Source organism: Camelus bactrianus, chromosome X (assembly GCF_048773025.1).
Source record: "Camelus bactrianus isolate YW-2024 breed Bactrian camel chromosome X, ASM4877302v1, whole genome shotgun sequence".
Taxonomy (NCBI): domain Eukaryota; kingdom Metazoa; phylum Chordata; class Mammalia; order Artiodactyla; family Camelidae; genus Camelus; species Camelus bactrianus.
In genome coordinates this window covers 116,333,549-116,349,011 of record NC_133575.1, presented here as the reverse complement: position 1 = coordinate 116,349,011, position 15,463 = coordinate 116,333,549, and the positions used below count along the sequence as shown (strand labels likewise).

General features: G+C 55.1%; 2 protein-coding genes across 2 annotated transcripts; both read right to left on the bottom strand.

The window, feature by feature from the left end:
* Positions 1-5,664: 5,664 nt before the first annotated feature.
* Positions 5,665-6,843, bottom strand: LOC141576403 (melanoma-associated antigen 8-like). Its single transcript, XM_074359534.1, has one exon. The coding sequence runs from the start codon at positions 6,773-6,775 to the stop codon at positions 5,768-5,770; it is 1,008 nt and encodes a 335-aa protein (XP_074215635.1). The 5' UTR covers positions 6,776-6,843; the 3' UTR covers positions 5,665-5,767.
* A 5,702-nt stretch (positions 6,844-12,545) lies between these two features.
* Positions 12,546-14,498, bottom strand: LOC141576260 (melanoma-associated antigen 8-like). Its single transcript, XM_074359013.1, has 4 exons — positions 14,414-14,498; positions 13,706-13,774; positions 12,993-13,378; positions 12,546-12,926 (listed from the first exon to the last, which is right to left on the bottom strand). Exons 1-4 carry the CDS (start codon positions 14,496-14,498, stop codon positions 12,546-12,548), a joined length of 921 nt encoding a protein of 306 aa, XP_074215114.1.
* Positions 14,499-15,463: the final 965 nt, after the last annotated feature.

Here is a 15,463-nt window from a genome sequence, read left to right as displayed (position 1 = left end):
CTGAACGGGAGGCACGGTGAGTGGTGTCGGGCAGCTGAGAGCAGCGAGGGCAGGGGTGACAGATGGGGACCCACGGGCCTGGGGAAGAAAGGGAGTGTCAGTGGCCCGGGCTGAGAAACCCACCGTGGGGGGCTCTGACAAAGGCTACTTACAGGTCTCCTCTTCAGGGGTGCCCTCGGCCTCACAGGGGCTCTCCTCCTGGTGGACGGTCGTCTGTGAACCTGACGGGGGAAGTGAGGCGGCTCCTCAGGGTGCAGCCGGCACAGCCCGAGGTTCTGGGGGCAACACGGGGTGTGTGGAGTGGACGTTGGCCTCGTGGGGTCCCCTCTGTTCCGGGAGCCCCCGGGTACACACTCAGGGCCCACACCTCACCTTCAGTCCTGGCACTGCCAGCCTCCTGTGCTCTGTGACCCGAGAACACGTGTCTCAGACCTAGGCCTTCCCGGTGTCTGGAGCCCCTGGGAGAGAAAGGAGGGGAGACCTCGGATCTACACTGTGGCACAGCCCTGGACCCGCGTGCTGGCAGGAGGCCTGGGCTCTGGCAGGTTCCCACTCTTCTAGGGTGGGAGGTCCTGTCCGCGCTAACTCAGGGTCCTCACCGGGACTCCAAGCGGGACCTGGGATTCTGCTCTCCAACCACCTGAGGGCCCCATCCTGATAGTAGGTCCCCGGTCTCTCTGAGCCCTGGATGCCGAAGTCAGGACACACCACGTGTGCTCATCCCGCATTGAGGCCTCCCAGGGCTGACAGCAGGGGCAGGATCGGTTGCGTCCCCTCTGTTCTGGGATCTCGGGTCCCTCACTCCTCCCTCGGGGTCACCTTGACTCCTGGCAGGACCTGGGATTCCCCTCTCAGCCCACCTGAGGCCCCGCCCGTCATACCAAGACCCCAGTCCCTCTGAGACCCGCATTTCAGGAACTGCTGCCCGAGGTCCTCCCGCCCCATGGCCTCCCACGACTGACTCTGTTCTGGGGTCCAGGGTCCCTGAATGCTAACTCGCGGTCGTCACCTTCACTCCCAAGCGGCCCTGAGATTCTCTCCTCCGCAGACCTGAGGCCCCCTCCCTTTCACTATGTCCCCAGTCTGTCTGAGACTCGGATGCGGAAGTCAGGACAAACCACGTGGGCCTGTCGTCCCCTCGGGCCGCCGGACAGCTGAAAGCAAGGGCGCCTCTCTGTGGGATGGCCACTTTTCTGGGTTCAGGGGCCCCTCCTTCCTGCTTGAGGGTCCTCACTTTGACTCAGGCGGCATGTAGCCTCCCCTTGGAGCCCCCGAGGCCCCGCCCCTCATCTCAGGACCCCAGTCCCTCCGAGACCCGGATGGCGGGAAATGCCGCCGGTGCTTATTCCGACCTATGGCCTCCCAGGACCGACTGTGTTTTGGGGTCCAGGGTCCCTCACTGCTCGCTCGCGGTCGTCACCTTCACTCCCAGTGGGACCTCGGATTCTCTCCTCTGCAGATCCCAGGGTCCCCCCCTCATCTCACACGAAGTCCCCGGTCTCTGTGAGACCAGGGTGCCGCAGTCACGACACAACACGGGGACCTGTCCTGCCCTCGGGCCTCCGGACAGCTGATAGCAAGGGCCCCTTTCTGTGGGATGGCCTCTTTTCCGGGTTCGGGGTCCCCTCAGTTTTCCCTCAGGGTCGTCACTTAGGCGTCGTGTCGTCTAGCCTCTGGCCACCCGAGGCCCCGCCCCTCATCGCAGGACCCCCGTCCCTCGGAGACCCGGGTGTCAGGAAGTCAGGGCCCCACGAGTGCTCATCCCACCCAGGCCCTCCCAGGGCTGACAGCAGGGGCGGGGATCTGTGGGGCCCATGCTGTCCTCCGTCAGGGTCCTCACCTTGAGCCCTGGCGGGTCCTGGGACGCCCCCTTGTTGAGCCGAGCCCACACCTTCACACCAAGGCCCTCACTGCCCAGAGACCCCCAGGGGCGTCTGTGGACTCACAGCAGGCCACCAAGCCCAGGGCTTCCCAGGACTGTGGACGCCAGGCGCTGAGATGGATTCCCTGGGGGTCCCTCAGCCTTCCCTCTGCTCCTCACCTGGGCTCCAGGCTGGGCCTGGGCCCCTCCCTCTGCCCACCTCACTTTGCTCCCCTTGGACCCAGGCCCCTCCACAGCCAGGACCCCCGAGAGGGAAGCGGGGGTGGGGGTTGGGGCACTGATCCCCGCAACCCTGCCTGCGGTCTCCCAGGGCTGACAGCAGAACCGACCTGGATTCCCTGCAACCCGAGTCCCTCCACACGGTTCTACCTTGACTCCTGGCAGCGCTGGGCTCCTTCCCTGTGCAGACCTGAAGCCGGCCTCCCTCACCCAGGCCCTCACCTCTCTCACCCCCCAGGGAGGGGGCATCAGCGCCCGTCACATCCAGACCCCATGCCCGGGGGTCTCCCAGGGCTGTCGGGAGGGCCGGAGGTGGATTCCCTGTTTGGAATTCAGCCTCGGTGGGTGTTTCCTCCCTGCGATGTCCAGGACCATTCCTCATCTATGGCTTTGGATTCTGACCATCGAGGGGAGCTGACCCATCAGTGTAAGTGTCCAGCAGACTGTTTCCAAGAACACACCCCAGTAAATCCTACCCCAAGTTTGGGGCGGTTACCAAACCTCTTCAACTATATATGCCAGGACGGAGTACACTGTGAGCCACGTCAAACGCCACTCCTCCCTGCAGTTGGAGCATTCTGAGTGTCCTAGCAGCTCAGGCAGGATAACCAGGTCTCTAAGCATCCCTGAACAAAGTACACCTTCCCCCCTCGCCCAGGAGATGTATCCACGATCCCAGAGGGACTTCTCAGAGCAATCTCCCACCTGACACGTTCCTCTCACCACTAACAAGTGCCGTCTGCACGTCTGCCTGCCGCCACCACCCAGCTTCATTACCATCACCTCCCACAGAAGGACCTCCCCCCCAGCTTCCCAAAGCCCCGAACTGCCCTGGCGCTGGGCACTTACACTTGGGTGCTCTCTCCCGGACCCCCACCCCCTCGCCCTATTTTTATTTGCCCTATGGGACTTAGGAGACCTTTCACCAACTTCCCGATGTGACTGCGGCTCCTAGACTGTCCTAGGTGTGGGCTGTCCTGCTTTTCCGAGTGTCCCCACTGCTAACACCGAGCCCTCCAGAGAGCAGAGGCTCGGTGAACGTCTGCGGATGAACTGAGATGGTGAGCAGGGATCCTACTGATCCAGGTTGATTTTCTCCTACTTTCTTAACTAAGCCAGACAAATCCAGGTTATACACACATAATTATAATTTTATAGACTGACAGAAGAAAAGGGATAAGGAGCCAATAATTACCTATCGTTTACTTTTACTTCTCTCTTTCTTGACCCCACCGATTTTAGTGCTGATCACTCTCTCTCAATTTCCAAGTAAATTTCTATTCCGATGCGGTGTTACCTACTTTGGCATGACACAGTATGATGGAAACTTTCCCAATTTGTTTTACAAAATAGCAAAACTCAGTCTTGGGCTGCCTAAGTACCAGTACGTGTATAATCAATATCATTCACAAACTAAGATACTGAAGCTTATTAAATATTATTATTAATATACAGAAATCTGTTGCATCTTATACACTAACAAAGGAGTATCAGAAAGAGAAATCAAGGAAACAATCCCATTTACCATCACATCAAAGAGAATAAATAATCTAGTAATAAACCTAGCTAAGGAGACCAAAGACCTGTACTCCAATAACTACAAGACACTGATGCAAGAAGCTGAAGATGACACCAGCAGATGGAAAGATATACCGTGTTCTTGGATTGGAAGAATCAGTGTTGTTGACCAAACAACCCAGTGACCATACTACCGAAGGCAATCTACAGATTCAAAGCAATCCCTGTCAAAATAACAATGGCATTTTTCTCAGAACCAGAACAAATAATTTAAAAAAGTGTCTGGAAAAAGAAAAGAACCCCAATAGCTAAAACAATCTTGGGAATGAAGAACAGAGCTGGAGAGATCATGCTCCCTGACGTTAGACTATACTACAAAGCTGTAGTAATCAAAACAGTGCGGTTCTGGCCCCCAAACAGACACACAGATCAATGGAACAGGATAGAGAGGCGAGAAGTAAACCCACACACTTACCGTCAATTAATGTACGACAAAGGAAGCAAGGATATTGAATGGAGAAAAGACAGTCTCTTCAATAAGTGGCTCTGGGAAAACTGGACAGCTACCTGTCAAACAATGAACTTAGAACATTCTCTAACACCATATACAAAAAAAAACTCAAAATAGATTAAAGATCTACATTTAAGACTGGATACTATAATACTCCTAGAGGAAAACATAGGCAGAACACTCTCTGACATAAATTACAGCAATAACTTTTTGGATCCATGTCCTAAATAAAGGAAATAAAAGGAAAAATAAACAGCGGGGACCTAATTATACTTAAAAGCTTCTGCACAGCAAGGGAACCCACTGACTAAATTAAAACAACAACCTACTGAAGGGGAGAAAATATTTGCAAACGTTACAACTGACAAGGGAGCAATAACCACCATATATAAACAGCTCATACAATTCAACATCAAAAAAACAAATGACCCAACTATAAACGGGCAGAACACCACAATAGACATTTGTCCAAAGAAGAAATGCAGGTGGCCAGCAGGCACGTGAAAAGATGCTCAGTATAATTAATCATCAGGGAAATGCAAATCAAAACCACAATGACATATCACCTTATACCTGTCAGAATGGCTACCTGTCAGAATGGCTACCTTCAAAAGGAACGCAAATAGCAAATGTTGGCGAAGATGTGGAGAGAAGGGATCCCTCCTACACTGTTGGTGGGGATGTAAATTGGTGTGACCACTCTGGAAAACAGTATGCCGTTTCTCAAAAAACTAAAACTAGAACTACCAAGTGACCCAGCAATTCCATTCCTGGGTATACATCTCAAAAAAAAAAAAAACACACAAAAAAAACCAAATACTAATTTGAAAAGATACACGCACCCAATATTCATAGCAGCGTTATCTACAATTGCCAAGATGTGGAAGGAAGCTAAATGTCCATCAGCAGATGAATGGACACACAAACACACAGACACACACACACAGACACACACACACAGACACACACACACACACACACACACACACACACACACCCCGGAATACTACTCAGCCATAAAAAACAAAATTTTGCCGTTTGTAGCAAGATGGATGGACTTGGAGGACATTATGCTAAGTGAAATAAATCAGACAGAGAAAGACAAATACTGTATGATATCAATTTATATGTGGACTCTAAAAAATACAAGAAACTAGCGAGTATAACAAAGAAGAAGCAGGCTCATAGAGAAGAAACTAGTGATTACCAGTGGGGAGGGGTGAGGGGCAAGGGGCAATATAGGGGTGAGGGAGTGGGAAGTACAAACTATTGGGTGTAAGGAAGGTTCAAGAATGTATTGCAGAACAAGGGGTATATAACCAATATTTTCTCATAACTGTAAATAAAATGTAATCTTTACAAAGACTGTATAATAAAATAAAGTATATTGATATTTATTAAAACGAATAACATCTGAAACATCACTAAAGGAAATGAAGATGAATTTCCATATCATTGTAGAGAACAGGAGCCCAGAGATGCTGTACACCGTGTCCCCCCCACTGGCCCGGGCCCTCACTACCTAGAAGGCTGACTGCTTGCTCCTCAGACACACAGTGAAGAGTCAGCCTCACTTCCTGCCCGGCAGGAGAAGCTGCCGGACTGGGGCCTAGAAGGAGCCCAGCTGCAAGTCTGGCTCAGGCCCCCTCTTCCTCATCACTCACTCGCTCTTCAGACAGGGACGGGAAAGAACTGGGACCCCTTCTATTGATCCTGAGGAAATGTTCCAGGACTTGCAGCTTGCTGGTCTCCGTGTAGGCCCGGGGACCCCACAGGAACTCGTGGCGAGCGGGATCGCTGTTGGCCACCTGCCGGTACTCCACGTACCCCTCCCGCACCCACACGTTGGTGATGAGCTCCCTGGGCTCCCCGTAGATGAAGTGCTCCCTCCCAGCACACAGCCCCATCTTGCTAAGTGCTCCCCAGACTGCCTCCTCAGGAGCAAAGTCGCCCTCCAGGACAATCACACCCAGAAGTATCAGCAGGAGGCCAGTCTTGGGAATGCTCTGCCCATCGTCCTGCATGCCATCGTAGGTGAGGCCCAGGGTGGGGACCAGGACATACAAGTGCTCCCTGGGGTCCACCTCCTTCACATCCACCCCAAAGACCAGCTGCAGACACTCAGAGGCTTGGCTCAAGACCGCAGGGAAGTGGTCCTGGTCATCTCTGAGGACCGCATTCAGCATTTCCTCTTTTGAGGTCGGCTGCTTTGTGCGGTACTTGTGGAGCAGGAAGCCCATCAGGTCAACCATCATCAAATGTAATGCATCGTGGAGCCGGGACTCGGCATCTGCCGGGTCCTGCCCGGTGCTGGGCCCCTCCTCACCTTGGCTTCTGAGGCCATTGTCTTCCGACTGGCTCCAGGGAGGGGCTGCCACGGCTGTGGGGGAGGGGCAGACACCCTGAGGGCTCTGCGCGGGACTGGGTGTCCCAGAATCAGCCACCTCCTCGCCACTGCCCAGGAACAGGACTGAGTAGGAAGACAAGGAGGAGAAGGAGGAGGAGGAGGAAGAGGAGGAGGAGGAGGAGGGAGACAACGGGGATGCGCCCTCCTCCTCCTCAACCCAAATGTCCTGCTCATCCTCGGAATCCTCAGCCTCTCTTGGGTCGTGAAAGTCGGCTTCAGTGTGGTGGAGGTCACGCATCTGAACGGGAGGCACGGTGAGTGGTGTCGGGCAGCTGAGAGCAGCGAGGGCAGGGGTGACAGATGGGGACCCACGGGCCTGGGGAAGAAAGGGAGTGTCAGTGGCCCGGGCTGAGAAACCCACCGTGGGGGGCTCTGACAAAGGCTACTTACAGGTCTCCTCTTCAGGGGTGCCCTCGGCCTCACAGGGGCTCTCCTCCTGGTGGACGGTCGTCTGTGAACCTGACGGGGGAAGTGAGGCGGCTCCTCAGGGTGCAGCCGGCACAGCCCGAGGTTCTGGGGGCAACACGGGGTGTGTGGAGTGGACGTTGGCCTCGTGGGGTCCCCTCTGTTCCGGGAGCCCCCGGGTACACACTCAGGGCCCACACCTCACCTTCAGTCCTGGCACTGCCAGCCTCCTGTGCTCTGTGACCCGAGAACACGTGTCTCAGACCTAGGCCTTCCCGGTGTCTGGAGCCCCTGGGAGAGAAAGGAGGGGAGACCTCGGATCTACACTGTGGCACAGCCCTGGACCCGCGTGCTGGCAGGAGGCCTGGGCTCTGGCAGGTTCCCACTCTTCTAGGGTGGGAGGTCCTGTCCGCGCTAACTCAGGGTCCTCACCGGGACTCCAAGCGGGACCTGGGATTCTGCTCTCCAACCACCTGAGGGCCCCATCCTGATAGTAGGTCCCCGGTCTCTCTGAGCCCTGGATGCCGAAGTCAGGACACACCACGTGTGCTCATCCCGCATTGAGGCCTCCCAGGGCTGACAGCAGGGGCAGGATCGGTTGCGTCCCCTCTGTTCTGGGATCTCGGGTCCCTCACTCCTCCCTCGGGGTCACCTTGACTCCTGGCAGGACCTGGGATTCCCCTCTCAGCCCACCTGAGGCCCCGCCCGTCATACCAAGACCCCAGTCCCTCTGAGACCCGCATTTCAGGAACTGCTGCCCGAGGTCCTCCCGCCCCATGGCCTCCCACGACTGACTCTGTTCTGGGGTCCAGGGTCCCTGAATGCTAACTCGCGGTCGTCACCTTCACTCCCAAGCGGCCCTGAGATTCTCTCCTCCGCAGACCTGAGGCCCCCTCCCTTTCACTATGTCCCCAGTCTGTCTGAGACTCGGATGCGGAAGTCAGGACAAACCACGTGGGCCTGTCGTCCCCTCGGGCCGCCGGACAGCTGAAAGCAAGGGCGCCTCTCTGTGGGATGGCCACTTTTCTGGGTTCAGGGGCCCCTCCTTCCTGCTTGAGGGTCCTCACTTTGACTCAGGCGGCATGTAGCCTCCCCTTGGAGCCCCCGAGGCCCCGCCCCTCATCTCAGGACCCCAGTCCCTCCGAGACCCGGATGGCGGGAAATGCCGCCGGTCCTTATTCCGACCTATGGCCTCCCAGGACCGACTGTGTTTTGGGGTCCAGGGTCCCTCACTGCTCGCTCGCGGTCGTCACCTTCACTCCCAGTGGGACCTCGGATTCTCTCCTCTGCAGATCCCAGGGTCCCCCCCTCATCTCACACGAAGTCCCCGGTCTCTGTGAGACCAGGGTGCCGCAGTCACGACACAACACGGGGACCTGTCCTGCCCTCGGGCCTCCGGACAGCTGATAGCAAGGGCCCCTTTCTGTGGGATGGCCTCTTTTCCGGGTTCGGGGTCCCCTCAGTTTTCCCTCAGGGTCGTCACTTAGGCGTCGTGTCGTCTAGCCTCTGGCCACCCGAGGCCCCGCCCCTCATCGCAGGACCCCCGTCCCTCGGAGACCCGGGTGTCAGGAAGTCAGGGCCCCACGAGTGCTCATCCCACCCAGGCCCTCCCAGGGCTGACAGCAGGGGCGGGGATCTGTGGGGCCCATGCTGTCCTCCGTCAGGGTCCTCACCTTGAGCCCTGGCGGGTCCTGGGACGCCCCCTTGTTGAGCCGAGCCCACACCTTCACACCAAGGCCCTCACTGCCCAGAGACCCCCAGGGGCGTCTGTGGACTCACAGCAGGCCACCAAGCCCAGGGCTTCCCAGGACTGTGGACGCCAGGCGCTGAGATGGATTCCCTGGGGGTCCCTCAGCCTTCCCTCTGCTCCTCACCTGGGCTCCAGGCTGGGCCTGGGCCCCTCCCTCTGCCCACCTCACTTTGCTCCCCTTGGACCCAGGCCCCTCCACAGCCAGGACCCCCGAGAGGGAAGCGGGGGTGGGGGTTGGGGCACTGATCCCCGCAACCCTGCCTGCGGTCTCCCAGGGCTGACAGCAGAACCGACCTGGATTCCCTGCAACCCGAGTCCCTCCACACGGTTCTACCTTGACTCCTGGCAGCGCTGGGCTCCTTCCCTGTGCAGACCTGAAGCCGGCCTCCCTCACCCAGGCCCTCACCTCTCTCACCCCCCAGGGAGGGGGCATCAGCGCCCGTCACATCCGGACCCCGTGCCCGGGGGTCTCCCAGGGCTGTCGGGAGGGCCGGAGGTGGATTCCCTGTTTGGAATTCAGCCTCGGTGGGTGTTTCCTCCCTGCGATGTCCAGGACCATTCCTCATCTATGGCTTTGGATTCTGACCATCGAGGGGAGCTGACCCATCAGTGTAAGTGTCCAGCAGACCGTTTCCAAGAACACACCCCAGTAAATCCTACCCCAAGTTTGGGGCGGTTACCAAACCTCTTCAACTATATATGCCAGGACGGAGTACACTGTGAGCCACGTCAAACGCCACTCCTCCCTGCAGTTGGAGCATTCTGAGTGTCCTAGCAGCTCAGGCAGGATAACCAGGTCTCTAAGCATCCCTGAACAAAGTACACCTTCCCCCCTCGCCCAGGAGATGTATCCACGATCCCAGAGGGACTTCTCAGAGCAATCTCCCACCTGACACGTTCCTCTCACCACTAACAAGTGCCGTCTGCACGTCTGCCTGCCGCCACCACCCAGCTTCATTACCATCACCTCCCACAGAAGGACCTCCCCCCCAGCTTCCCAAAGCCCCGAACTGCCCTGGCGCTGGGCACTTACACTTGGGTGCTCTCTCCCGGACCCCCACCCCCTCGCCCTATTTTTATTTGCCCTATGGGACTTAGGAGACCTTTCACCAACTTCCCGATGTGACTGCGGCTCCTAGACTGTCCTAGGTGTGGGCTGTCCTGCTTTTCCGAGTGTCCCCACTGCTAACACCGAGCCCTCCAGAGAGCAGAGGCTCGGTGAACGTCTGCGGATGAACTGAGATGGTGAGCAGGGATCCTACTGATCCAGGTTGATTTTCTCCTACTTTCTTAACTAAGCCAGACAAATCCAGGTTATACACACATAATTATAATTTTATAGACTGACAGAAGAAAAGGGATAAGGAGCCAATAATTACCTATCGTTTACTTTTACTTCTCTCTTTCTTGACCCCACCGATTTTAGTGCTGATCACTCTCTCTCAATTTCCAAGTAAATTTCTATTCCGATGCGGTGTTACCTACTTTGGCATGACACAGTATGATGGAAACTTTCCCAATTTGTTTTACAAAATAGCAAAACTCAGTCTTGGGCTGCCTAAGTACCAGTACGTGTATAATCAATATCATTCACAAACTAAGATACTGAAGCTTATTAAATATTATTATTAATATACAGAAATCTGTTGCATCTTATACACTAACAAAGGAGTATCAGAAAGAGAAATCAAGGAAACAATCCCATTTACCATCACATCAAAGAGAATAAATAATCTAGTAATAAACCTAGCTAAGGAGACCAAAGACCTGTACTCCAATAACTACAAGACACTGATGCAAGAAGCTGAAGATGACACCAGCAGATGGAAAGATATACCGTGTTCTTGGATTGGAAGAATCAGTGTTGTTGACCAAACAACCCAGTGACCATACTACCGAAGGCAATCTACAGATTCAAAGCAATCCCTGTCAAAATAACAATGGCATTTTTCTCAGAACCAGAACAAATAATTTAAAAAAGTGTCTGGAAAAAGAAAAGAACCCCAATAGCTAAAACAATCTTGGGAATGAAGAACAGAGCTGGAGAGATCATGCTCCCTGACGTTAGACTATACTACAAAGCTGTAGTAATCAAAACAGTGCGGTTCTGGCCCCCAAACAGACACACAGATCAATGGAACAGGATAGAGAGGCGAGAAGTAAACCCACACACTTACCGTCAATTAATGTACGACAAAGGAAGCAAGGATATTGAATGGAGAAAAGACAGTCTCTTCAATAAGTGGCTCTGGGAAAACTGGACAGCTACCTGTCAAACAATGAACTTAGAACATTCTCTAACACCATATACAAAAAAAAACTCAAAATAGATTAAAGATCTACATTTAAGACTGGATACTATAATACTCCTAGAGGAAAACATAGGCAGAACACTCTCTGACATAAATTACAGCAATAACTTTTTGGATCCATGTCCTAAATAAAGGAAATAAAAGGAAAAATAAACAGCGGGGACCTAATTATACTTAAAAGCTTCTGCACAGCAAGGGAACCCACTGACTAAATTAAAACAACAACCTACTGAAGGGGAGAAAATATTTGCAAACGTTACAACTGACAAGGGAGCAATAACCACCATATATAAACAGCTCATACAATTCAACATCAAAAAAACAAATGACCCAACTATAAACGGGCAGAAAACCACAATAGACATTTGTCCAAAGAAGAAATGCAGGTGGCCAGCAGGCACGTGAAAAGATGCTCAGTATAATTAATCATCAGGGAAATGCAAATCAAAACCACAATGACATATCACCTTATACCTGTCAGAATGGCTACCTGTCAGAATGGCTACCTTCAAAAGGAACGCAAATAGCAAATGTTGGCGAAGATGTGGAGAGAAGGGATCCCTCCTACACTGTTGGTGGGGATGTAAATTGGTGTGACCACTCTGGAAAACAGTATGCCGTTTCTCAAAAAACTAAAACTAGAACTACCAAGTGACCCAGCAATTCCATTCCTGGGTATACATCTCAAAAAAAAAAAAACACACAAAAAAAACCAGATACTAATTTGAAAAGATACACGCACCCAATATTCATAGCAGCGTTATCTACAATTGCCAAGATGTGGAAGGAAGCTAAATGTCCATCAGCAGATGAATGGACACACAAACACACAGACACACACACACAGACACACACACACAGACACACACACACACACACACACACACACACACACACACACCCCGGAATACTACTCAGCCATAAAAAACAAAATTTTGCCGTTTGTAGCAAGATGGATGGACTTGGAGGACATTATGCTAAGTGAAATAAATCAGACAGAGAAAGACAAATACTGTATGATATCAATTTATATGTGGACTCTAAAAAATACAAGAAACTAGCGAGTATAACAAAGAAGAAGCAGGCTCATAGAGAAGAAACTAGTGATTACCAGTGGGGAGGGGTGAGGGGCAAGGGGCAATATAGGGGTGAGGGAGTGGGAAGTACAAACTATTGGGTGTAAGGAAGGTTCAAGAATGTATTGCAGAACAAGGGGTATATAACCAATATTTTCTCATAACTGTAAATAAAATGTAATCTTTACAAAGACTGTATAATAAAATAAAGTATATTGATATTTATTAAAACGAATAACATCTGAAACATCACTAAAGGAAATGAAGATGAATTTCCATATCATTGTAGAGAACAGGAGCCCAGAGATGCTGTACACCGTGTCCCCCCCACTGGCCCGGGCCCTCACTACCTAGAAGGCTGACTGCTTGCTCCTCAGACACACAGTGAAGAGTCAGCCTCACTTCCTGCCCGGCAGGAGAAGCTGCCGGACTGGGGCCTAGAAGGAGCCCAGCTGCAAGTCTGGCTCAGGCCCCCTCTTCCTCATCACTCACTCGCTCTTCAGACAGGGACGGGAAAGAACTGGGACCCCTTCTATTGATCCTGAGGAAATGTTCCAGGACTTGCAGCTTGCTGGTCTCCGTGTAGGCCCGGGGACCCCACAGGAACTCGTGGCGAGCGGGATCGCTGTTGGCCACCTGCCGGTACTCCACGTACCCCTCCCGCACCCACACGTTGGTGATGAGCTCCCTGGGCTCCCCGTAGATGAAGTGCTCCCTCCCAGCACACAGCCCCATCTTGCTAAGTGCTCCCCAGACTGCCTCCTCAGGAGCAAAGTCGCCCTCCAGGACAATCACACCCAGAAGTATCAGCAGGAGGCCAGTCTTGGGAATGCTCTGCCCATCGTCCTGCATGCCATCGTAGGTGAGGCCCAGGGTGGGGACCAGGACATACAAGTGCTCCCTGGGGTCCACCTCCTTCACATCCACCCCAAAGACCAGCTGCAGACACTTAGAGGCTTGGCTCAAGACCGCAGGGAAGTCGTCCTGGTCATCTCTGAGGACCGCATTCAGCATTTCCTCTTTTGAGGTCGGCTGCTTTGTGCGGTACTTGTTGAGCAGGAAGCCCATCAGGTCAACCATCATCAAATGTAATGCATCGTGGAGCCGGGACTCGGCATCTGCCGGGTCCTGCCCGGTGCTGGGCCCCTCCTCACCTTGGCTTCTGAGGCCATTGTCTTCCGACTGGCTCCAGGGAGGGGCTGCCACGGCTGTGGGGGAGGGGCAGACACCCTGAGGGCTCTGCGCGGGACTGGGTGTCCCAGAATCAGCCACCTCCTCGCCACTGCCCAGGAACAGGACTGAGTAGGAAGACAAGGAGGAGAAGGAGGAGGAGGAGGAAGAGGAGGAGGAGGAGGAGGGAGACAACGGGGATGCGCCCTCCTCCTCCTCAACCCAAATGTCCTGCTCATCCTCGGAATCCTCAGCCTCTCTTGGGTCGTGAAAGTCGGCTTCAGTGTGGTGGAGGTCACGCATCTGAACGGGAGGCACGGTGAGTGGTGTCGGGCAGCTGAGAGCAGCGAGGGCAGGGGTGACAGATGGGGACCCACGGGCCTGGGGAAGAAAGGGAGTGTCAGTGGCCCGGGCTGAGAAACCCACCGTGGGGGGCTCTGACAAAGGCTACTTACAGGTCTCCTCTTCAGGGGTGCCCTCGGCCTCACAGGGGCTCTCCTCCTGGTGGACGGTCGTCTGTGAACCTGACGGGGGAAGTGAGGCGGCTCCTCAGGGTGCAGCCGGCACAGCCCGAGGTTCTGGGGGCAACACGGGGTGTGTGGAGTGGACGTTGGCCTCGTGGGGTCCCCTCTGTTCCGGGAGCCCCCGGGTACACACTCAGGGCCCACACCTCACCTTCAGTCCTGGCACTGCCAGCCTCCTGTGCTCTGTGACCCGAGAACACGTGTCTCAGACCTAGGCCTTCCCGGTGTCTGGAGCCCCTGGGAGAGAAAGGAGGGGAGACCTCGGATCTACACTGTGGCACAGCCCTGGACCCGCGTGCTGGCAGGAGGCCTGGGCTCTGGCAGGTTCCCACTCTTCTAGGGTGGGAGGTCCTGTCCGCGCTAACTCAGGGTCCTCACCGGGACTCCAAGCGGGACCTGGGATTCTGCTCTCCAACCACCTGAGGGCCCCATCCTGATAGTAGGTCCCCGGTCTCTCTGAGCCCTGGATGCCGAAGTCAGGACACACCACGTGTGCTCATCCCGCATTGAGGCCTCCCAGGGCTGACAGCAGGGGCAGGATCGGTTGCGTCCCCTCTGTTCTGGGATCTCGGGTCCCTCACTCCTCCCTCGGGGTCACCTTGACTCCTGGCAGGACCTGGGATTCCCCTCTCAGCCCACCTGAGGCCCCGCCCGTCATACCAAGACCCCAGTCCCTCTGAGACCCGCATTTCAGGAACTGCTGCCCGAGGTCCTCCCGCCCCATGGCCTCCCACGACTGACTCTGTTCTGGGGTCCAGGGTCCCTGAATGCTAACTCGCGGTCGTCACCTTCACTCCCAGGCGGCCCTGAGATTCTCTCCTCCGCAGACCTGAGGCCCCCTCCCTTTCACTATGTCCCCAGTCTGTCTGAGACTCGGATGCGGAAGTCAGGACAAACCACGTGGGCCTGTCGTCCCCTCGGGCCGCCGGACAGCTGAAAGCAAGGGCGCCTCTCTGTGGGATGGCCACTTTTCTGGGTTCAGGGGCCCCTCCTTCCTGCTTGAGGGTCCTCACTTTGACTCAGGCGGCATGTAGCCTCCCCTTGGAGCCCCCGAGGCCCCGCCCCTCATCCCAGGACCCCAGTCCCTCCGAGACCCGGATGGCAGGAAACGCCACAGGTGGTCACCCTGCCCCAAGGCCTCCAAGGTCCAACACTGTCTCGGGGTGCAAGATCCGTCCGTTCTCCCTCGGGGTCCTCAACTTGACTCAGGCAGCATGTGGTCTCCCCTCTGGCCACCCCAATCCCCGCCCCTCATCCCAGGACCCCAGTCCCTCGGAGACCCGGATGTCGGGAAATGCCACTGGTGGTCACCCTGCCCCAAGGCCTCCAAGGTCCAACACTGTCTTGGGGTCCAGGATCCCTCCGTTCTCCCTCGGGGTCCTCACTTTGACTCAGGCGGCATGTAGCCTCCCCTTGGAACCCCCGAAGCCCCGCCCCTCATCTCAGGACCCCAGTCCCTCCGAGACCCGGATGGCGGGAAATGCCGCCGGTGCTTATTCCGATCTATGGCCTCCCAGGACCGACTGTGTTTTGGGGTCCAGGGTCCCTCACTGCTCGCTCGCGGTCGTCACCTTCACTCCCAGTGGGACCTCGGATTCTCTCCTCTGCAGATCCCAGGGTCCCCCCCTCATCTCACACGAAGTCCCCGGTCTCTGTGAGACCAGGGTGCCGCAGTCACGACACAACACG

Excerpts from the sequence above, each read along its gene's own strand:
- LOC141576403 (XM_074359534.1), bottom strand. The coding sequence starts at position 6,775 with ATGCGTGACCTCCACCACACTGAAGCCGACTTTCACGACCCAAGAGAG.
- LOC141576260 (XM_074359013.1), bottom strand. The coding sequence starts at position 14,498 with ATGGGGCGGGAGGACCTCGGGCAGCAGTTCCTGAAATGCGGGTCTCAG. Across the intron at positions 13,379-13,705 it reads CACCCCTGAAGAGGAGACCT|TCCTGTTCCTGGGCAGTGGC; the intron begins GTAAGTAGCCTT and ends CTTCCTACTCAG. Across the intron at positions 12,927-12,992 it reads TTGGGGTGGATGTGAAGGAG|GACGATGGGCAGAGCATTCC; the intron begins GTGGACCCCAGG and ends GATGGCATGCAG.